The 23,274-nt window shown below is 45.0% G+C and overlaps 1 protein-coding gene across 3 annotated transcripts in view; it reads left to right on the forward strand.

Moving 5' to 3' along the window:
• Nucleotides 1–23,274, forward strand: part of RORA (RAR related orphan receptor A) — a 355,196-nt gene that overhangs the window by 311,348 nt on the left and 20,574 nt on the right. For all 3 annotated transcript variants that reach the window (XM_054077367.1, XM_054077365.1, XM_054077366.1), the window contains 2 exons: nucleotides 14,424–14,509; nucleotides 22,509–22,650. In XM_054077367.1, the coding sequence (XP_053933342.1) occupies nucleotides 14,424–14,509; nucleotides 22,509–22,650 (228 nt within the window). The remainder of the gene's footprint in view (nucleotides 1–14,423; nucleotides 14,510–22,508; nucleotides 22,651–23,274) is intronic.

The following is a 23,274-nucleotide window of genomic DNA, read 5'->3' on the forward strand; positions in this document are numbered from 1 at the left end:
TCGGCTGATACTTCTTTGCTGGTGTCGCTTTACTCCCCAGTGTGGCCAGAGTGGTACAGCTCCTGCGTGATGTTCTTTTTGCCTTTTTGTTAGGAAGAAGCAGGATTGCAAAGATAATGGGTGAAGGCACTGGAGCATTCACGGCAGTAATTTCTTAGAGCTGGAGATAAATAAGCAAAGTTGGGGACTTATCTGGGTGGGGGTATTAGCATTTTGAATACTCTTTGCACAGACGCAGTTATCACTTAATTGACTTTACCTTAGGGAACACTAGAAAATCACTTCGCAGCCGTAAGGGGAAGACTTGTGCACGCAGTCCATAATGGTTCTGTTCCGCCGTACAGTGAACCAAGGGCGTTGTACTCCTGATGTCACAACAGGAAAGGAGAAAGCCTGCCTGGGATCTGCTGCTACACAAGCTCTGTTGTGACAGTCAGCATCTTGCCTTTCTTTTACGCCTATTCTCATGATTACCTTCATTAGCTTGAATCACAGCTGTCACCTCACGTCTCGAGAGACGAGGAGAGTAAATCACCACCGAGCCGTGGTCTCTTGAGGTTGGTGCCCCAGCACTGCTCCTTTCCCCAGAAGGGCAGAGCTGTTTCGGCCCAAGGCTCAGCTCACCGCCCACAAGATCAGGTTGCGGCAGTGGGTCCGTAGGTCTGTCTGCCATGCACACCTCTCCTGTCTGAGAGCCGGCGTCTGCTCAGCTGCTCTTCCTGTGAATTTTGAAGCCAGCCGACAGTTCAGCATTCAGGGCTGCAGCAGTTTGTGCTACAAATGGGATTGTAGTTGTGGGCTCCCTCGAGAGGCGAGTGCAGTGCACACACGGCTGCTGACCACACTCCAGCTGGGGCTGTCCCACTGCGCTCCTCCGTCGGCCGGAGAGGGCAGGGATGTAACCGCCTTCTCTCATGTCCCATTCTCCGTGTCATCTGTAGAGGCGAAGGAGCAACACAGGAACCAGGAGGAGACCAGCATGTTGATTTTGTTTCTTAAGCTTGCCCTTCAGTCATCCGTCAGAAACAAAGAGCGTTGGTTTGAGTTTCAAAGGATGTTTGTGGGTAAATTGATTGTACAATATGTAGAGAGGCTGCAGTCAGCCCTGTGGTTTGCCTTGTTTTGCGAAGGGCGGTCTGCTCTCTTGCAGACCGTACAAAAATGAACCTAGAGTGGGGATTCTCGCCGAGTCCATCGTTAGGCTCAGATGGGTGTTGGGGCTGGCTTCGCACCCTGCCGATCTGCTGGAGGCGGCCGCTGTTGTCACAGGCGTGCAGCTGATGTCAGTGCCACCCCCAGCTCATTGGGGTCTGCTCCTCAAGAATAATTATTTGCTGTGCTTGGAGTCATTAATTTAAAATTTGCTATCTAAGCATGTTAGGGGTTTATTGGTATTATTCCTTCAACAGCAGTATTGGTTACTCTGGGCATTGTTTAAAAGCTTATTTTTTGCGTTTCTTAAAGAGAGATTTGGCTTAGAGCAAAATCGGTAAGGGGAAAAGAATTAGGAAATCAAACCCTTGCTTTCCCTTTTCGAACCTCTCGTTTTTCCAACCTCAAATAAGTACGTGAAAGGGGTTTAACAACTTTAAATTGGATTTTGGAATGTCAGATGACTCTAATAGCCTTTGTACACAAATAACAACAGAAGAGCTGATTATTGTTTCTGGGCTCTGCGATGCACTTATGTAATCGTTAATCTTGGCACTTCTTTATCTCTGGCAGATTAGGAGGCCACTGTCATTTTGAAGACTGCCATTAAGTAGACTTTCTTAGTGTTTAAATATGTGAAGCTTAACTTTAAGCTTCCTTAATGTATGCACTGGAGGTGTCCTGTGTGTGCAGCGTTGCAATAGAGCTGTTGTTCTAAGTTTCAGTCACATATCAGCTGCCGCAGTCTGATCTCAGACGTGGTTTCATGTACAAAGTTTGTTAATCAGCATCTGAAGACGCTTGGAAAGCTTTTTAAGCGTAAAGCATTAATATATCTGTTTGAAACAGCAAGCCAACTTGCTCTATCTGCTACCTTTCAGTTGGTTTAATCACCGAGAGGCAGGAAATTACGTGCTATGAAATGAGTAGGCAAAAGAAAGGGTTTTAATGAAGGTCGCAGCACCTAATCTGATGGTGGCGAAGGAAGAGCTTTAGCTAGACCTTTTTCCTTTTCACAAGCTTGTAATTTTCTAAAACATTTTTGTGGGCAACTACATTTATTCTTTCGTGATTCTTGTCATGAAACGAAGATAGTTTTTGAAGACCGAGGACAGGATGTGCAGACATCATGAGGTTATAAAGAAGCACAGAAACAGAGCTGCGTCCAGGGAGATGGCATGAGCATGGTTGGTGAGGGTCAACACTGTAATTCATGGTTTGAAGATCGCGTTGGAAAAAATAACTTTCTCTCTGGGAAGAGTGTTTTTGATACTGTTTGATAGACTGATGGTGGTTTTATTCTGTTGTAAGCCAGAGCCTGTAACATTTCCATCTCTGGTATCATGCTGCATGTTCTCCTTTCTGGTGCAGTTTTAGGGGACAGGTAGTGTTTTCCTCCTGTGTCCTCCTACAGGAGAACATCTGAGGGAGGAGAAAACTGTGTGCCCAATAGCAGACGGGCAGGTTGGGTGCCCTGCCGTGCTTCCCCCAGTCCCTGGCCAGCTGGGCGGCCCCGGCCCACTTTGTAGAGATGAAGGACCGTTGGGTGACTTTGTGCGAGTCAACCAAGTACTGCTCAGATCACAAAGAAACAACTTCTGTCACCATAAATCTGGAGTGATGCAGTCAGTGGTCGAGAGAAGGGGAAGGGTGTCAGTTTGGAGTACAAGAGAAGGCTGTGTAAAGCCCTTTCTAGGTGATAGGAACCTCTGGTACAAAAACTGCGGGTAGGTAAGAAGCGTTATGAGCCAGAAGTATGTGCGGCTGTGCTTCATGCAGTGTATGGTGGCCGTTTCTGCAGGCTGGTGTGGTAGCAGGGTCTGGCAAGGGTGCGTGCCAGTCCAGGTTGTCTTGAGCAAATGGTCCATAGCGTGTAGGTCTTCTCCTCGAAGCACTATAATTAGGTGTTAAGAGAAGTCGTGCGGCTATTAGGGAAAAGTGACAGCAAAATTATATTCTGCATCAGTTTTTCACTGTCCAGTCTGTCTTCTGGGCAGTTCTAGAAGTGATGCAGCCTTCCTCTTGGTGCCACAGATACGCTAATATTGCACTCTCTGAGATGAGGCAGGGGTGAAAGAAGCATCTTTCTTGGATGTGTATCACAAAAAAGGCTGTAAGCCCTTGATTGCGTCTGTTCTTTCTCGGGTCTTCAGTAGGTATCAAGGAACATATCCGGTGTAGATCATGGATTGGGTTTGGGTTTCAGTGACATTTTCTTTTAAATAGAGGAAATGTAGGTATAATTCATCTGTTTTGTCCTCCCCGCTCAAAATCTAGGGGAGCAGCTGAAGCTGCGTTGGCCGAGGATGCAGCTTCCTCCAGTCTCCCTGAGTTTCGTTAATCCTCTAATGACCTCTGAGGAGGACTAGTGAAGAGGAGCTGTGACAAAACAACACGTGCACTAGCAACAGTGGCAATGGGAAGCATCCTGGGATAAAAACGTGACCCCGTGTCAGCTAGAAAGGTGCAGGGGACAGACTCCAGAAGAGCCTCTTCTGAGAGGTTTGAGGGAGTCTGGTTGTGGTTTGCTTCTAACAGTTGTGTATCGCCGAGGAAGCTGCAGAATTCGTGCTCAGTGTGGGCTGCCATGTGAATCCCAAAAGGAGGGGTTGGAGGGAGTTAAATGAGTGACTGCAGCTAAAAGGCTTTTTCTGAAGTTGTTTTTGGTTGTTATTGTTCGTCTCTTAGATGAATCATCTGAAAATGAAAATTTAAACTAGACATTTAGAGCGCACCTTTGTGAGAAACTAATGATTCCACTTGGCATACAGCATCAAAGGAAGCCTTTTTAATGACATCAAATTCGTGTACAGCCAAAAAGAAAAAGAAAATATCTTAAAAATGCAGATGTAGTCACTTCAGAAGGATGGAGTTTCTAGTCTGGGTGAAGTACATATTTTTTCCTGCAACTTTTTTTCTCCTAAAAGTAACTTCAGGTTTGGAGTGTTTTTCCATCAAAGCACAGCTCTCTCGTAAGGAAGCGGCCTCTGCACCAGCCTGGCGTTACCTTGATGGTACCAAGTCCTGGTTCTCAGCGCACGCAGGAAGCGTGAGGCAGTTTCTGCAGAGCCCAAACCCTTCATAAGGTTGGTGCAGCGTGGCAGAATGGCAGGCCAGGGTGAACCATGGCCAACCCCTGTTCAAAGGGACGCTTCCCTTACTGGGCTCCCCCCTGCTTTGTTAGTTCTTCTGCATTTGCTCCAGGCTCCTTTTCCCACGCTGCCCATCGCTGTCTTTAGGGAACCAACGGTGGATCTTGACTTGGCCCAATCAGAAGTATAAAGGAAAGTGTGTGCGTTGGGATGGAGAACACGTGGCGGCAGTGGGTTACTAATTGGGAACGAAGATTCTGGGTAGTAATATCAGGAATTATTAATGCTTGAGCTGAGATCTACGTGGGTGTGAGTGGAAGGGATGAAGTTGCAGCGTTACCCACAGGTAGCTGGTGCTGCGTCCGCACTGACCTAATGGCCCTCTAACGATCCAGGAGCCTGTCACCTTGGTAGTGAAATTTAGTAGAAATTGTTCGTAATTCTGACAGTATATTGCAAGGGATTATTTTTCCCAGGTGTTTTCTTTTAATCTAGTAACTGTAGATGTCATTTGATTTGTGCTGGTAGGTAGCCTAACGAGACCATTGAACCAAGGTGTAATTTTGCAAATGGATAGCATAAATGTACGTAGATTCTTAACAAAATGAAGTGACTGAGGTTTCATATTGTATGAAAGGAAGTCCAAGACTCTTAAGTACCCTTTTACCACTGTTCTGAAGCTATAAGAGATTTTTCCTTAATGAATGCTAGTGTAATTTAGCTAGCAACTAAGTTATTCTTATAATCCTGCACAGGGTAGCTACCCGCTTTGTCATAGGGGCTAAAATTATTACCTTCAAAGTGTTGATCTTTTAAGACTGTTTGCAACCTATGAAAAATAATTGAAGTAAAGGTTGTTGTGCTGTGATAATTCTAGCTGACTTGCTGAAGTGGTGCTTAAAATTGATGAGTGGTTGGTTTCTTCTTTGTTTTCCTGCTGCAAGCAAATAAACAGAAATGTTGAGATTTTCCCCTAAGCCAGTACAAATCATTAAGGCAAAGAAGGTCGGAGGGCAGTGTGGGAGCTAACAAATGCCGGTGTTCCGAAGGCCAGGTCCAGCACTTGAGAGTAGGAAATCTCATATAAAATGGAGGTCTGTGCATTACTCTGCGGGGCCAATATCACAGGTAAAGTTGATTTTCACTTGTAAATGCTACATTATTAAAAGACTTTCATCATTAACATCTTTCTTTCAGTGAATTGGGAAATTGGGTAACGGTACAAATGCATTTATGCTTTTCAGTACAGGTTTCATTTTGGAGCAGGGGGAGGAACACATGTAGTATTGTCCAGCTAGTTCCAGCAAATAAATGTACTATGAAATGCTCTGCAAATTTTGCTTTCTGTTTTCCTCTCCATTAATACTATGAAGATATCAGGAAGGAGAAATGAATGTAGGTTTACTTTTCTCAATGTAAGAGGACAGTAAGTTGCAAAGACTCCGAGGGACCTCAGTGTGATGGAGTGTATAAGGGCACTTGCCCTGCTTCGAGGTGCATGTGTGTCTTGGTCTGCCAGCTCGGCTCCTTCTTATTCTGACAGAGAACGTGCACTGGTTTGTTCCAGCAGCGCAGCAGCACGATATAGATTGTATCACAGTAGAACTGTGCTTATGCCCCTGCTGTAGGGGTTCTTCTTCGAAGTCCCGAGGTTGGTGGTTATCTGTAGGAAGAAATTAGGAATGTCAAAACCTGAGTGAACCCTAGAATCCGGTAAAAACACGCAGAGAGGATTAGCATAAGCACTAGCTTGCTGCTTACTGAATAAATGCAGTAGCAAATCAGAGCAGAAGTCAGCGTTGGCAGTTACTGTGATAATAGCTCACACCTATGTTGTTTCCAAAACTTATGTTTTGTGTAATTGTGTCAAGAGCGGTGTTTTGTAGCTGTGTTTTTAAAGCTTTGTTTTTAAAAAAGGAAACTACCAAAATTCAGACGCAGAGGAGTATGGTTCTGTGGGTTTGTGGTCACTTTTATCTAAGCAGAGGGAAATGCTGGCGATTTGTTCCTCTGGAGCTCTGCTCACTAGTTTCTTGGGTCATAAGACCCGCGATTTGGCACTAAGTACCAGTCACCTAAGGTAGCTGTAGATAGAGGTGGAGATAAAGAACGATTATCCTGATTATGTAGATAGAGAAAATGAGACACCAAGGAGCGTCCCCATTCACACAGCAAATCGGCACAGGAATGAGGATTATGGTATCTATTTCTTGCCATGCAGTTAAGGGCTTTGAATAAAACTATATTGCATTTCACCAAAGAGAGTCACGTGATTGCAGTGTCAGAGTGTTTTCTTTTCCAGTGAAAAATGTTTTTCTGAAGTGCTTTATTTAACAAGAGTTACATTTAGCCTAGTCTTCAAATTAATCGTACTCCAAACTGTGCTCAGCATAGCCAGTGGAATGACTGTTAATTTCAGCTGAGAAGGCGGCAATAAAATGGTTGTTTATTCATAAGCACCTGAGCCACCAGGAAAGAGAGTGAGAAGTCAAAATATTATGGGAGAAAAGTGACGGTTTGGGAAATCTAGAAGTCTCTTCTGACCATGTTGAAGTAATGAAACTAGTCTTCAAATGCTTTGGGTTTGAAAGGTGTAGGAGATGGCAGAGCAACACCTTCCCTTCGCTGTTTCCATGTTCTCGATCTCTGCCACTGTTTGGTTACTGTGTCCTGTCACTGTGCCCGTGTTGTGTCCGGGGGATGAATCTTCACCACCACTGTGAAAAGACACAATTTCTATGCAGAGTTGATGCGTTGGTTTTCTTGGTTTCATCTTCTCCTCAGAGACGTTGGTGTCGCTGTTCTCCTTCTCGCTGCCGTGAACATCTCTTGATGTGCGTTTCAACCATCTTCGTGATCTGTGTTTAACTTCATGAAAGCAGTACCAAAGCTGAAGCTCTTGCAACTCCCTGGACTTCACAAACTGGGGAGACATTAATTGTACAGCTGGGGAAGTAACGAGGGATCGGTTCTCCAAAGAACTGCTTTTCTGTGCTCCTGGACAGCTCAACACATCTGGGTGCGGCAGTCCTGGTTATTTTCAGCCTAGCGCTGCAGTGCAGGTGGTTTGGTGTTGCAGTTTGGACCAGAGTCGCAAGCTAGAATTGTCTCTGCCTGTCATTCCCTCAATGGGGGAAATCAAATCCTCTATCTTGCAGCTGTGAACTAGGTTATTTGGTCTTTTTTTCCTCAAAAGTACAAGGAAAATAGGTTTTCAGTTGCTCGGTGATACAGGTGCTGAAATACCATGTGGCGTTGCTGGGTCAAAAAAGAATGAAAATATTTCTGGATGGATAAAGCCGAGACAGTGGAGAGATACAAGACTGTTACACGGATGGAGAATAGAAATCACTTAGTGTTGCATACCTGGCTGAGAGGAAGCAAACATCATCCCATGAAAACCCTAAATCGGTTTTAGTTCGTTTGTGCTCCTGTACACCTGCAGAATTCTGAGGTTGGAGGGATGTCTTTTTTGTTTATATTTTTCATAAACATTAAGAATATTAAGATGGTTGATTAAGGTGTTTCAGCAATTTTCTATTTGAATATAACATTAAAAATATACACAGCGCCCTCACCACCCCAACTTCGCGGAAATAATTTTGCCTGTTAGAGAATCCAAACCATTTTCCGTATAGACTTATTTTATTAGGCATTCAGGTGTCTTTGTTGAAGCCAGCACTTCCTGTAACAGCAAAGCTTCACTTCGATAAATTAACATCTCGATAGGTGAAGTGTCTTGGCTGAAAGTAGAACAATAACCATAAACGTCACCGATCTGGGCATGAGAGTATGAGCTCTTAGTGCACTGTTCCCTCGATGTGTCAAGTGGGTAACAGGTTGAAAGAGTTAGGATTTATCCCTAAAAGCCAGCCTTGCAAGCCCCCAAAGTGCTCACGTTGTTCCGTACTATTTATCGTGCATCTCCCTTAATGCTCTTTGAAGCCAGATGTTTTCAGCGTTACAAAGTGCCGCGTGGTATCAAGTGACCTACTAAGAGGGATCCAGCTGTGTTCAGCCCCAAAGATCCAGACTTGGCATTGCAGCATTTCTGCCTTGCGCGTTTCAGATGTTGCTCATACTCTGCTTTTAATTAATACTTTGGTGGCCATGTTCGTTTCTGCTCCACCCGTCACACCCACAGACTTCAAAGGATTTGTACCAGCATAACCTCCGTATTTATTCTATTTTATTACTAGTGTGATTTCCTAAGGAAACAAGGCTTGGAGAGGTTGTTTGTGTTTGTCTGGTTTTCTGCCCATCACCCCAGTCCTCCTCATTTCCAAAACTATTTCAGCCAAGCTCGAGAGCGTCAGCACTCCCAAAGATGTGTTCCTACACATTTTGTGACGATTGGGAAACATGCCCTGAAAGATACCCGTCTTGAGGAATGGTGCACAGCCCGAGCTCAGTTGCGGAGAGGAGAACTGGAAAGGAGAGGGAGATGCAAGGAATGTCCCACGTGCTGGGGAGGCTTCTGCTGGAATTTCAGCCTTACTGCGCCCTAGAAAATCCAACCGTGAGACATAAATCGCTCGGATCCTGGGCTTTGTTGGTTGTTCTGGGGAGTCTCCATCGCGCCTGCTCGTGGCCGGGATGCTGAGAGTTGGATATAGTGTAAACAAACCCTTCACACAAGCGGTGGGCAGGTACATTCCGCCAGTTCCCGATCAAAACACTTACTGTGTGTTCTAAAAATGCTTCAAATCTACCAAGCAGCCGCCGTGGGACACAGGGTTTCAGCGTTTTAGTAGATGCGAGGGGACAGATGGTCACTTAACGTAGTGTATTAATGGGGGCAGAGCTGTGCTGCCACTGGCTTTCGGTTTAGTGCGACTGCAGCGTTCGCAAGCTGCAGGTGTTGGGAGGCGAGTAATTTGCAGCCAGCTCAAATTACTTAGGGTACATGACAGAGCAAATTATTTAGGTAATGAAGCTGAAAATGCAGGAAGATTAGAATATTATATAGTAAAATCATTCCTTGTTAATTCAGTTTGTGATCAGATATTATGTTGCTTTAAATACCACATTACATGCGCTCCCCTTGTTTGAGTCAATGAATATGTATGAATACGTCAGTGAATATGTATGCCTCCTAATTTAATCAATATACTTGCAAACAGCGCTGGCAGTGCTGTCTGGCGCAAACTGTCTCCCTTTAGGAGCAGGATAGCCCGGTTTGTGTGGGTGTCCTGTGGATTTCAAACCCCTTCTGAATTAGCTGCGGTATTGTACGCACCCTGTGGAGTGGGGCAGGCCAGCGCGGGCAGGGAAGGGGTTGGAGCCTCTCTGGCAGTCAGGGAAGGGCTGACTGCTTAAGCTGTGCCCTGAGAGCCAGGAGATGCGCGCCCTGGGCCCAGCGAGCCTGCGGGTGGGGTGCTTCCCCAGCAAGCCAAGAGGTAGAGAAGGGTGCGCAGTGCCCACGGGGGTGTTAAGAATTAGACACCGCTCTGACAGATGAACCGTATGTGCTTAAGTTCGTCTTTAGTGAGTAAAACAGGAAAGCGTATACCTGGGATTTCTCAGTATTGCTGTCTGTAGAGCTGCAGGGTGGGAGCTGTCGGGGAGCGCCACAGACGTGCCCGCAGTGGTGCCAGCGCGCAGGCGAGCGGGACCCTATGGACCACGGGAAGGGAGCGCTTCCTACACAGGTTCTCCTTTCCAGCAAATGCTCGTTTTTAAATTCAGAAATAGAAAGAGGCTGTAGGATTCGCTCGACTTTCACCTTCTACAAGTCAGGCTTGTGATTGAGGTATCATTAAACTCCTGTGGGGAGTGGAGAGGAGGTATCTCGACTCTGGAGTACATCTCGCTTGTCTTGAATGAGATGAATCACGCTGCTTCTCCCCTTTTCCTTCTTGCTTTCTCTTTCTCCCTCCCTTTCTTTTTCTGTCTCTCTTCCTCATCACTCTAGAAACGAGACAATTAACTTCAGCTAATTACCCAACTTTCAGGAGAGCTGAGGTCAGCTGGGTGGGCTGGCTGGGGAGGGGAGCTTGAGGAAAAGGCAGGCAAGCCCAGTAAAGCTGTTCTAGATTGGGTGGAAGAAGTGAAGCCTGGAGTAGGAGCGACCAAGGCATGTTTTTCTGTTCCAGATGCCAAAAGAAGAGGCCGTTCCGTGCTCTCTCTGGTTGTCTGGTAGGCACATTCCCTAGGAATTAGGTGATGGCAGACGTGTGATTGAGGCGTAGCAGAGCAGCATCAGACAATTGCCAAGTGAAGAGACAGTGGATGGAGGAAGAAGAAACGTTCAGGAGAAAAACACGGGCTTTTTTTGCCATGTGATACTTGGGCTCAAGCTCCGGTTGGTTCTGTCTGATTCTGAGCAAATGAGAGAGCGCCTGTGCTCAGTTTTCCTGCTCTGAAATGCAGCTCGTGGGGTGTTACAGAAGGAGGAAGATGACCAGACCTTCCAGTGATAGGGATGGCTGCGTGTTGAGGTCACATATGCTGAGATCTTAGTGGATGTCAGATGCCCCTTCCTCTGGGAAGGCGGCTGCCGTGTGTTTGGCACCGGTTCCTGAGGATTACTATTATACTTCTGGCCCTAAATGGGCCCTTCGGGAGCCATTTCTGTAGCAACTTGTTCAAGGCTTGCGGTGGGTCTCTGTGCTCGAGCTTGCATTTGTTGCTCCTGGTGGTTTGTTTGGGCTTTTATTCCTATTCCTCTCCGCCTTTGGCACAGCACACCCTCGGCAGTATTCTGGAGCGCTGGTATTTCAGGGTGTGAAGGATTTTTAGGCCTTTAATCTGGAAATACAAACTACATCTGTCACCTGCGTATCTGGAGCGGTTTCTAAGCAACCACAAGAGTTTATTTTTTTTTTTCTGCAATTCATATTTAAGAAATAATTTGCTCGTGCGTGAACCAGAATCAGCCTGAGCACCCCCCCAGGAGACAGAAATTGTAAACTGTAATTTAGGCTAATTCTAGTCTAAAAGCATGAATTAGAGTATTTTATATAATCTTGGAAAATATACCATATAACTATATGTGAGCAGGGAACAGGTACAATTAATGTGAGCGCAGTAGGAAGCCTTAAGTAACTGGGAATGTGAGAAACCAAGTTGGAACATATTCTTGACATGTAAAAATATTTCCCACCTGCCTTGTTTGCATAAGAACGAGGTTTTAGCAAGAACATATTTGCACGTCAAAGTTAAAAGTGGGGAAAATATTTTCACCCGCTTATGAAAAAACGCATTATCTTGGCAGAGGCAATTTGCATTCAGTGAGTTTAAAGTATCCTAAGTCCTTTCATGCTGTATGGAAAGTGTATGAACTCGCGACAAGGATTCCATTTCAATGAGGTGATTTGCAAAGGCGACCGTGTGGAGCACTAATTGATCTGATGTCTTTCCCTGCATTAATTTGTAACACAATTGGTTGTGGCAGTCCCAAGCGATTTACGCTTCTGAGTTTTGTCCCACGGTCCTGTATCTCGGAGCGAAAGGCTCAGTTGAAGTTTTAAATGCTTCTCACTTAATTCAAAGTGAGCGCCTGAAAGATGTAGCAAATGTGAGGAAACGTGGAATTGCGGACTCGCCGGTGGTGCGGTGCCGCTGCTCATACGCACAGTGGTCGGCAAACGGTGGCACAGCTGGAGCCTGTGATCGGTGGAGATTCCCTTCTAACAGAAACGCACCCTGGAACGTGCGTTTGGGACTAATTATGGCACCTTTTAGACTATTACTAACCTCGCTTCAGGCCATCGCTTTGAAGACATGTTACATTCCTTCAGAAACACTCTGCGAATGTTGTGTTGCTGAAGGAATAGGGATGTGTAGACAGGCTCCATGGGCGATTGTACGAACGTGCTGGAGATTGTAGATAAACAAGATCCATTCCATCATACGTACTCAAAATATGGCAGTAATTATGTATGCTAAAGGGAAACAAAAAAAATGCATTGCGTGTAACTGTTGAGATCAGCCTTGTCAGGGCCCCGTCAAAGGAGCCGGAGAAGGCTGCTGATTCACTGCAGCAGGGCAGAAAAATAATCCTATATCAGAAAGGCACAACAGTTGGTAGATTTATTCCAGAAATTGCCCATCAGATTGCTCTAAATCGGAGCTGAACGTTACGCAGATTCTGAGTTTCTATGAATTTCAGCCTGTTGTTCAGTTTGTTGATGCGAAATGCGGCTTAGACCCTTCCTGTTCCACACTTCATTCGTAAACATATAATGCTCTAGTAATAATTAATGTAGCACATTAATAAAATAGCACTTTATTTTTCCCTGTCATTTGTTCTCTTCCTGCTCCATTGTGTTTAATGTGTTAGCTGAGAGCAAAATGAAATCAAAGCAGATTTTGTAGGACTGCAGGGAAGTACTTCCTTCCTTCCGTGTCCTGAACAGACCTTTAAATTTCAGCCCAATGTTTTGTTCCCGCAGGGAAGGGGGGGATTAAAGGTCAAGAATGCCAAGATCCTTAGGATGGAAGCGGGTGCCAATGATGTCCTGCTCTATGAAAGCAGTTTGAGAGCTGCTGGGTATGGAACTGTCAGGTGAACAGCGATGGGTTCCTGCAGCTGCTGGGCACCGCTTTCCTCAGCCGAGCATTTTAGCTGCTGTCAGACTCCTGGGAGCAAACGGGTGCTGTTCGGGTACTGCTCACCTGCTCCGATCGTTGCACTTGGTGTCATCCGGAGAATATTTCAAGAGTACTTGAGCATAGTCAGTGCTGTGCTAAAAGTCTTCTTGTCTTCCAGTCTACAGTATCCGTACCGTTTTGGCCTGATCCTGAGCTCTGACGTAGGGCTGCAGTGAAACGGAGCTCCCGGTAGCACTGGAAGGTGACTGTGGTTTAAGAATAAGCAGTCAGTTACAGACTTAATGGCTTATGAAATGCAGCGTTCATAAAAGCGGCCATGACTTCTTGAAGATAGTGTTAGGAGTACAACTGAGGTTAAGCTAAAGCACTGTAGGACAGTATCAGATGTGATTTTTTTGTGTTGTCACAGTCTGGATAGCCGGGAACTGGATGAAATAAAAGCTCTCTGAAACAACCTGAGGTCTCGTGAATGGCCTTCAGTTCCTCACAGGAGATTAACAGCACTTGTGATTGTTCATGTGTCACAGTTGGGGACGCAGCACGGGTTGCGTTTGTACTGCTGTTTGGACTAAGCTGGTTCAGGAGAACGGGTGTAGCCTGCTCCTGGCACCGCTGCGGCAGGGAAGGGGCTTTCTTGGGATTTTCTGGTTATCTGCCTGATGCACGCAGTCTGTGTGTCTGTGGGCACAGGCAAGAGCACCTGAAGGCCGCGCCGCTGGTCTTGGATACTGTAACGCCCTATGTGGGCACAGTCCCGGTGTCGGCACGGTCCCGGCCAAAGAGACCAGCTAGCACGGGGACTGCAGCCGCGGGCTCCAACAGGTGAAGAGGTGCTCCTGAGCGTTGAGGAGTCCCTTCAGAAACCCATGTGCTCGGATGGGGAGTTGCTGTAGAGACACATCCAGAGTTGTGGATTCAGTGGGTGTTTCATGTGTATGAAGTTCAGTTTAAAAAAACAGGGCTTGCGTATCACCTGTCTCTGTGGCACTTTCCAGACTGCCCCAGGTCCTTGTTTTTTCTAAGCTGACTAGAATACAGCTGTCTGTTCCTCCACGTTTGTTCTGTGGTAGCCGGTAATTCACTTCCAGTTCAGGAATGGGAACGTTGGATTTTTTGTGTAAAACACAGTTGCTCTTTACCGTGTTCCTTCTCATTCGGATGGGCGGATCACGTGAAGCAGATGGAACCGTTGGCCATCCCTGGGTGGGGACCCATCCGGGAAAGGAGTTGCACGCGTTTTCAGGCAGGGTGAACTTCAAAATTGCCTCGTGCAGTCTCACGGGAATACGATTGGAAGAAACCTTTCTAGTGTCGTCTTAGCTCTTTGGCCAAAATGTGAACTCTTCTATGCTTTTTGGCTTTGAAATGCTGATCCAGCCTTCTTGTGGGTTCTTAAATACCTTCTCAAATGACCCATTTTAATAACCCAAAAGCTATTATATAACGAGCAGCCATAATTTAGTCCAAAGCTCTAGGGGACCCTTGCAGTTCAGCAATGAATAGTTAATGCAGTATAATGTTTAGCAGGTTATTAGTTTTCACTGTACAAATGCTGATCAGGGAATGCTTTTATAAGGTGTTTAAAAGAAAATGTAATTAACTGGTTGTGTGCTTCTGTTGCAGCTCAAATAGAAATTATTCCATGCAAGATCTGTGGAGACAAATCATCAGGAATCCATTATGGTGTCATTACATGTGAAGGCTGCAAGGTAAGCTTCTAAAATATTAAGTCTTAAAACATCGTTTAGCCTTTTAATAGTGATTATTACCCTTCCTTTTTTAAAGAGCAAGCGTTGCACCAGAGTTGGTTGGTGGATTCTGTTTCAAAGAGTATGAAATCAGTTGGGGGTTCCAAAGTACTGGGTTTATTTGGATTCTAAATAGGACGTTTTTGACACAGACACACAGAGACACAGATTTTAGGACAAGCTTCCAAACTGATGTAGTAGTTCTGTGTGCTGCAAACTGTCTCTCTGTGAATAAGAAGAGGTACAGAAGGATAATCCCCTTCTAGCATACCACAAAGAGTCCCTTCTGTGGATTCACTTGGGAAGGGAACTCACGGCTTTGTAAATCATGAAGAAGCTGTGTTGAAATACGTGACAGCTCTCAGACTTCTCAATTTTCTTTTGTAATCTCCTGCAGTTACAAATCTGCTCTGTTTGCTGTGGAAGAGGACGTTGCACAAACAGCGCATGCCAGGGCTGTTAAGCATGCTCAGGTCTTCCAGGCAGTGGTACCTGTTCCTTGCAATGCAACCACTGCTCTGTAAGGTGTTTAGGCTTGGGATTTTTCCCTGGATTTGCTCCTTCAGTTGCTCTAGTGAGCAAGGATTAACACTAGAAGCATTTATGTTATTTACGTTGTCTCTCACAACCAAGAACTATATCAGAGGACGCTTAATGCTGGGCGAGAGGGCTGTGAAGTTAACCACTCCTTTTTATCCCTAGTAGTGAGTTACAGCATAGCTTTGGAAAGCCACCGCGTGCACAGCTGTGCTCTAGCTTGTTGCTGTCTTCATGTATGTGTGTGTTGCAATCCCATGCTGATAGGTTTGATCTATGCTTTAGGTGTGATTGATTTATGACGGTTTTTGGTCTGCTCTCCTCATGTACTTGGTGCTACCATCCAGCTGCAAAAAGTGACTTCCTCGCTTTCGCATTATACAGATTTCTTTAATGCTTTTCCAAGGAAGATGTTTTGTGTTTCCCTTAACACTTTCTCTCAGTCTCATGGAAGTATTGGTAAGAAGGAAGGGAAGAAAAATAAATCAAGATTGTTAGGATGGTACAAGCCAGCACCTTCTGCCCTTTGTAACTGCTGTTGCTATGGAAAACACAAGAAATGCACTAAAAATGCATTGATAATAAAGTGATTACTTTTTTCATCTTTCTGTGGTTGAGCAGCACTTTCAAATCTCAGCTGTGTGAAGAGGCAGACATTTGCAGTCAGGATTCTGCTGTACGAGTGTCTTATCAAGTTACGTTCGAGGTCCGAGACCTCTTTAATCCTTAAATGCTCTGGGACCGGCATACCCGAGAGACGCCTCAAGATCCGTGACGAACTTTGTTGTCAACAGACTGAGCTTAGCATAATGCTCACGCTCGTCTAGGCAGAAAACAGCCCTTTCTCAACACGGCTTGTTGCAGAACAGGAACAGGCTGCCCAAGGAAAGGAAAGTTGCCAGCTGTATTATCTTTTATTTCATCTTCACGCAGTTCTTTGGCCGTGCCTTCTCCAGAGTCCTGGAGGTGAGAAAAGCTTCCACCAGAAGCAGCAGGACAGCTGCACGCAGAAGGAAGGAGCAGCGCGCAGCACACTGGCAGTCACGAGTGGGTGCAGAGCTGGCAGGCACTTAGCACTGCCAGTAGGAGACAGACATATCCCTCAAGCATTCCTCCATCGGAGGGACTGTACTTTCCCAGGAATGAATGTGAGTTATTAGGAGCGAAGTCCTTAGTGTACCTCCAGGACTCAAAACAACAGATGCTAGCCTGATAGTGAGAAATGTTCCTTACGTTCTAGAGCACATGGTTTTCCTTGGAATTCTGTATAAAGTGAGGTCTCTGGGAGCTCTGCGCAGTGCTCCGTCTGCTGCCGAGAACCCCACCACAGCGGTCAGCTGCTGGGAGAGGGCAGAGGGGGACGCAAGCGGGCAAGGATGCTCGGCACAGTGAAACCCACTCGAACCGCGAAAGCAGCCTAAGCATAAGCACGAGACAGAGTGGCCCAATGGATGAAGTTAGGCATTTTCTCCATGTCTTGGAGTAGAATAAGGTTTCTGAGCCATACAGTTTCAGGCAGAGTTTCTAAGTCAATGAATATCAACTTACTTAACAAAGTTGTTTCCCTTTGAGGAGTGCTAGTGGGCACAAGTCATGGGAAGAGTTTGAGTGATCCACGGCTTAGACATCCTTTAAAATGCCCTACGGTAGCAGATGGGGTTTGTTTGTGCTGTGCTCTTCCACAGTAAAGTCAACAAAGTCTCACCCAACAGAACTATTTTGGCTGGCGAAAAAGCTGGCATAGCTCGGCTTCTGCCAAACGAGCCAGGTGTGCAGCGGTGTGTTTTTCTCCCCAGCTTTTCTGTGGCTCTGATCTCTGCAGGTTTGAGCACGCTTGCATTGCTCTTCATGTTACACTAAACCTTCTTTGGTAAAACGTACTTTGGAGTGAAGCCCTAGTTCCCTGTCGTGCACTCTGATTCCTGGAGCCGATGTCCTGCACCACCAGACAGCCCTGGAGAAGTCAGAGGGGTTCTGCACAGGTGCTACAAACCCATCCATGTGCGTCAGATGGCAGGATCGGGGCCTTACTCATCAGTAGTGAGCAGATGTGCTGCTGCCCTCTCGAGCGAGGCCTGTCAAAAATGATCTACAGGCACCACCAGCAGCCGCAGCAGCAGAGGGGGATGTTTGCAGCAATTCCTGTTTTTCGCTCCAGTCTGGTGTGAACTTCAATATAACCTAATAGTAATATTAACTTGTTACTGCATAAATACTAACAGCCACCAGAAATACAATTTATTTAAAACCTAAGGGGGAGTTTCAATTGCAAAGACCCACTTTGCAATCTTAATCTGTTTCATGTATGAAATCACAGACGAGCTCTGGTGCAACTCACTTTTGCTGATCCTATTGCTCTTCTACAGGTTTATGACCCTCGCATTTCACATAACTGAAAGTTTCCTGACCAGTTTTTGTTGTTATATAGCATTTCATAGAGCTAAAAGTGAAGATCTGTAATGAAGTCAGTTCATGTTTCATAAATGTTCATTTCCTTCCTTGCTATGATGTTACTGATTGTTTTTATGAAGATGGGGGCTCTGTTTTGCACAAACAGCTTTGAGTACTCCCAACCTATCAACAGCTTCAGCTGAATTTAAATTCAAAAGTCAAAAATTATGATTTAAAACACACCCTTTCTCCTCTCAGTGACAAACTGAGTTTGTAGCCAGGCTCTGGCTTATACACAGGAGGGCTCTTGTGGCTTATTATAAATAAAATACATTTTAAAGGAGAGGGTTTTTTTCTATCCAACCATTGCTGATATTCAGTATAGAACATATACTGGCGGAAAGGGAAGATGAGATTAATCATGTAAGATATTTACTTAGAAGTGTGGATGAAGAATGACACAAAGACTGTATCATGACTCAAACAGAAGTTTATTTTTCTGTGCAAGACTGGAAATACTGTTGTAGCAGCACTGCTGAAAAAGCTATTGTCTGTATGGAGGCAGTTGTTCATTGTAAGAACCTGTTAACTACCTTTTGCTCTGTAGTAGGGCCCACGCTGAGAAAGGAGACCAGTTACACATCCATCCCCTTTTCTCATAGCTAAAATTTGAAGCCAGTTCAGCGTTGTCAGGAATGCATCAGAAATTACCTGAACGTGTCAAAAGGCTATAGCAAAGCACTTAGTCTGAAATGAAGTTTCTGTTACTGAACTATATCTTTTAATTTGCAGGAGTAGTTACTTGCTTTTGCTGTCAGTAGTGTTGGTTCATGCCCAACTGACCCACCAACGCGTTAGTGCGATTCCTCTCTTTACTTGACTGTACGCAGTTGGTCTCTCTAAACCATCCACACAGGGCACTTCTGGGCATTTCTCCTCTTTTCAAAGGTTTCTAGGTACTGGCTTTTGTCTCCTGTGTCTTTTAAGACCTAAGATGGTCTTGTTCACTCTAACTACACGAAATGTCCATGTTCGTCACTTCAGAGCGTAACGCCTGGTGTATTGTCACTTCCCACCCTTCATTGCTTTTGTTCATTTCTTTCACTCATGCACTTTCTTCACTAGTTCATTTCTCATTACTCTGTTGATCACAGAGTGTCCTATTAGTGTGGCAGACATTTCCCTCAAATTCATGCTTTTGAAGTTCTACGTTTTTTATTTTTTGGCCAAGCCCATTTCAAGCAAAACGTGTTAGAAAAGAGACAGAGCCACCGTACAGAAAGGGCTTCTCAGGAGGAGCCTTACGCAACTCGATCAACACAATCTCACTCCTGACTTTGTCATGTATGTAAAACTGAACGTTTTTTCTCTTGTTTTCTGTGGCACTATAACTCTGTTATCATATACTTTATTAATGGTGTTTATTAATATTGTTGCAGCACTCTTCTCCTTTTAAAACTGCGATACAGGCTCATTGTCGTAAAAGGGTTAAGAGCCCACTTGGGGTGTTCACCTGTCGTGACTGTATTTTTCAGATGTTCCTTTGAAGAAAATTTTCAATAGTTTGCTTTAGAAAACAGTAAAAGAATGAACCCCCTAACTAATTGTTAATTGCTGAGAATATTGCAAAACTTAATGATACGTGGAAGTCTTTAAGTATTAGCCATAAATCACGGGATTATGAATAAGCCTTTGTTGTCACAGGCTTGCAAAAAGTCATTCCAAAACGTCTGCCATTAGGATGCAGCGAGGCAGCTGTCAGCTGTTTTCTTGTAATTAAACAGCCAATGAGCAGCTAATTAAGACATATGTGTATACAGAAGTGGAAGTGGGTATGTTAATGAACTGTAGGAATCAATTCATTAAATGAAAATTTGTCAAAAGACCAAACATGAGATCAGCATTTCAGGCTGTGCCGTGGAGGAGAGGGAGCGTGTGCCGTCCGGGCCGTGGGGGAAGCACGACTGGCTGTTCCTGGCCACGGAGCAGCCGTAGGCACTGGCGCCTGTCGTCCTGAGCCACGGAGCAGTGCACTTACCCAAACTATTAATAGACTTTGCAAAATCTGCTATTTACATTTCAAAGTTCTTTTTTAACAAGTTGTTATTCAGACTGACTCGCAGATGAAAAGTTCTTGTGCCCTTGTTTCCCAAACTTGATTTCTTGGCAGCATATGAAAAACCATATATTGTGTTGTATATAAATAGGAGTCTGAAGCGCAGAGATGAAGCTGTGGCTCGTAACGTGCTCTGCTCTTCTCCTGGCACTGTGTTAATACATCTACATGAAAAGGGAGACGTGCAAAGCTCAATGACGCCTCATCAAAATCGACTGGGCCTTTATACTGACACCAGGAGGCAGGGCGCTCTCTGCCAGAGGCCTCAGTTCAGCCCACGCCGTTGGTCAGAGCGGTGTCACACGGCGATGGGCCTCAGTGCAGGAGCCGTTCTCTTTGTGTGTTGGATCAAGAGGGGTCTGCTCTGCCTGTGGCCCGGTCATTAGGCAATGGTCGGAATGCGAGCTGTAATGGTTGTGAACATAGGTGTAATTGAGAGCATGTGGCCTGGGCTGGTTTGCCATTGCCTGAATGAGTACGCGTGTACCAAGCATGCATCCACCTCCTCCTTCCTGGTGGAAAAACTACACCTATCTCTGTGCCTCTGGCAAAGGAGAGGAAATAGAACAACAGAGTATAGCATCTCTGCTGTTCTTCTAATAAAAAGTGGAAAAAAAAAACCCAAACTAGGAAGAACCTGCATTTCCTTATGGATGGCTCCTGTAATCGGGGCTTCCCCACCCGTCTTATACTGCTGTGGGAGCCCAAGGACCACCAAAAGGTTAGAAAACTCACAAAGAAATAACAACAGTATAGAAAAACTTTGAGAGCAAAAGCCCCTCATTTTAACTTCATTGTCAGTTCGATCCCGAATCTCGGATAATGTATTTCTGAGCTCTGCACAAGTCCAGATTCATTTCTGATGTTTGAGGCAAGGGTTGCTTTTTGCTTCGGCTACTGCTGCTGTTTTCAATGTGCCCACATAACATCATAGGGTGTGTTTGTCAAAGCACTCTGCTGCATCTCTGCTCTGTAAAGCGTTAGTGCTTTTAAAGGCCCCGGGTTCAGGCACTTCTGCTGTACTGAAAATTTAGCTTCAAGCTGTAACTTAGCTGATATATTGTACACTAAAATGTATCGAGCAGCTGGGTCTCTAGGGAAAATCTGGGAAAGCAAACAGCCCAGTATTTTCTCCATTATAATACTAAAAATAATCCTCAGCTCGACAAGAATATTCTTAATAAAGAGAAATACAGCAATGCAGACTCAGAATACATCCCAGCTACAGGAAAAGGCATAGCGCTCTGAGGCTGCCAGGCCACGTTCACTTGGTGTATCGATGAAGCTGACTTTTGGGATCTCGGTGGGGGCAGATTTCATGCAGTTCACGTGTGAGTATGTCCTTCAGTGCAGCTGTTGAAGTGTTCGGAGAGCTGAAATTTTAAGGGACCGATAACGTGGAGGCACAGGATCTTGATCAGCAAGTCACGGTCAGGTTGATGCCTCATCGTGTGTCTCCAGTGAATCGCATTGCACTTGCGTGTGCACTTGCACTGGAGACACAGTCGGGTTTTATTTAGGGGGAAGTGCACTCCATCAGAGCTCAGTATGTGCAACACCTTCAGTCTCAGTGATGACAACCTCACTGTTGACAAACATTAAAAACAGTTGAAAGGTCAATCATACAGAAACAAAGACCTGACTAAATGGGTGAGAAACAATATACAGGAAAACAGGATTTAAGACGGGCATCTTCAGTTTCCTCATTTTTTTACACTCCTTGTTTCCCCTTTAGTACTTCAATGAAAGGGGCATAATCGATGAAGACCAGTGCCCTCCTCGTAAGATGGAGCGGGGGGCTTTACTGCTGTGATTTGTCATGTTTCTGTCTGCAGGAAGTTCTATGGGAAGTCACTTACTTGTCGCGCAGGAGTCCTTCCTGTTGTTTATTTTGCCAAGTGTCTGGGCAGAGTGTGCGTGTGCAGAGGGACTCCAGAATGTGGCCTTCAAATAAATAAAAAATTGGTTAAAGTCCAGCTTTAATTAAAAGGTGCCCTGCCTTTCTGAGGAAGTATTTGCTTTGCAGCACTGTTAATTAATCCATTATGTGGCAACATAAAACTAAAACACTGTGTTCACTGATCTCAAATGCCTCTTTAGAATGACTACATCTTCGCAGAATCCTTGTGAAGTCGGTATTATACACACACCAGCTTATGTTTGGACAGTCTGTGGCAAAAAGATGAAGTGAACTTCAAAGCAAACAGCCGGCCCACTGGTTAATAGTAATAACGTGCACCATGTGGATGGAGAGAACTAAGTTGTAACTACTGCGTAACCTTCCAGCACTGCCTTTCTTTGGAGGCGGGTCTGCCCATTGCAGTTGACTCAGAAAACAGATAACATATAAAATCTGTTTCGGCCTCCCCTCATCCTTAAAAATCTAACTCCTGTGCTGAGTTAACAAAACCTTATCTGTCAGCATCAAACTGATTAAGAGAAAAACATTGTGAAGAACTGTTCTTTGTAGAAGGAACAGCTCAGCATCGTGCTCTGGGTTTTTAAAGGCACGCATACGCCGGTGAGGCCGGACCCCAGAGCCTGCGGTTGCCAGCTCCAAAGAGCAGAACAGGGTAGCAGCTGTTGAATTCTCCTATTTGGGAGATCAGTGCTGAACCAGGAAAGACAGAAAATGAAGGAAGTCGAGCTCTATAATCAGCTTTATGTCATTTGGAAGGAAGGTGTACCATATGTAAAATCAGGGGAAAAAATCTTCTGTGTGTCGTAACAGTTTTAATGAACTGTTTCCTCCTAGTTACTGGGTTTTGTTTGTTTGTAGGAGAGGAAAAAACCTCTTCTGCTTCCTGTAGTTGACTATGGAGCACTTGAACTCCCTTTTCTGTTGGGTGCGCTGCCTTTCAGAGTTGCTCCATCAGTTGACAGCTTCTTGACTTGCATTTTGCAATTCTATTGCAGGGCTTTTTCAGAAGGAGTCAGCAGAGCAATGCTACGTACTCCTGTCCTCGTCAGAAGAACTGCTTGATTGACCGAACTAGTAGAAACCGCTGCCAACACTGTCGATTACAGAAATGCCTTGCTGTGGGGATGTCTCGAGATGGTAAGCTCTGCTAATACATAGCTTAATCGCAAAAGTAAAAGAATGCTTCGGATGCTGTGTGCTCAACTAGAACAACACAGGATTTAGAAGTTAATTGTGCATCAGGCTGATGGTTCAGTTCATTGAGTGGGTTTTATATGTTTCTGTATATTCACGTAAATACGTATAAATCAGGGCACATATGAAGTTCTTGGATTTATTTTTTTTCGTGCTTATCTGTCATCATTCCCAGTTAAGAGCTTTGCCTCTGGTCACTTCTTGAAGATGCCGTTTTTAGTCTAATGTTAATACTTTCTCTGTGTGTTCGGTGCCAGACTGGTACTGATCAGAACTGCTTAATAATACACAGAGAAGTTTAAACACGTGTACAATAAATAATGGTAAAATGGCAAAGAGAAAGTTCTTTTTTTCAAAGAATTTGGAAGAAGATGTGTTCTGGTGCTGTTAATATTAAGCTCAAAGTTACATCTTCCAGTTGCATCTGGAGGCTTATGTAACTCAATTAGAACTGGATCTGCAGCCGATACCTGCACAGCTGCCCCTTAGGTGTAACGAAGCTGCCATCGCTCACCCAGTTTGAAGATCTGACTCAGTCATAGCGACAGCAGCGCTCTATGTTCTGCA

Source organism: Cuculus canorus, chromosome 12 (assembly GCF_017976375.1).
Source record: "Cuculus canorus isolate bCucCan1 chromosome 12, bCucCan1.pri, whole genome shotgun sequence".
Lineage (NCBI taxonomy): Eukaryota > Metazoa > Chordata > Aves > Cuculiformes > Cuculidae > Cuculus > Cuculus canorus.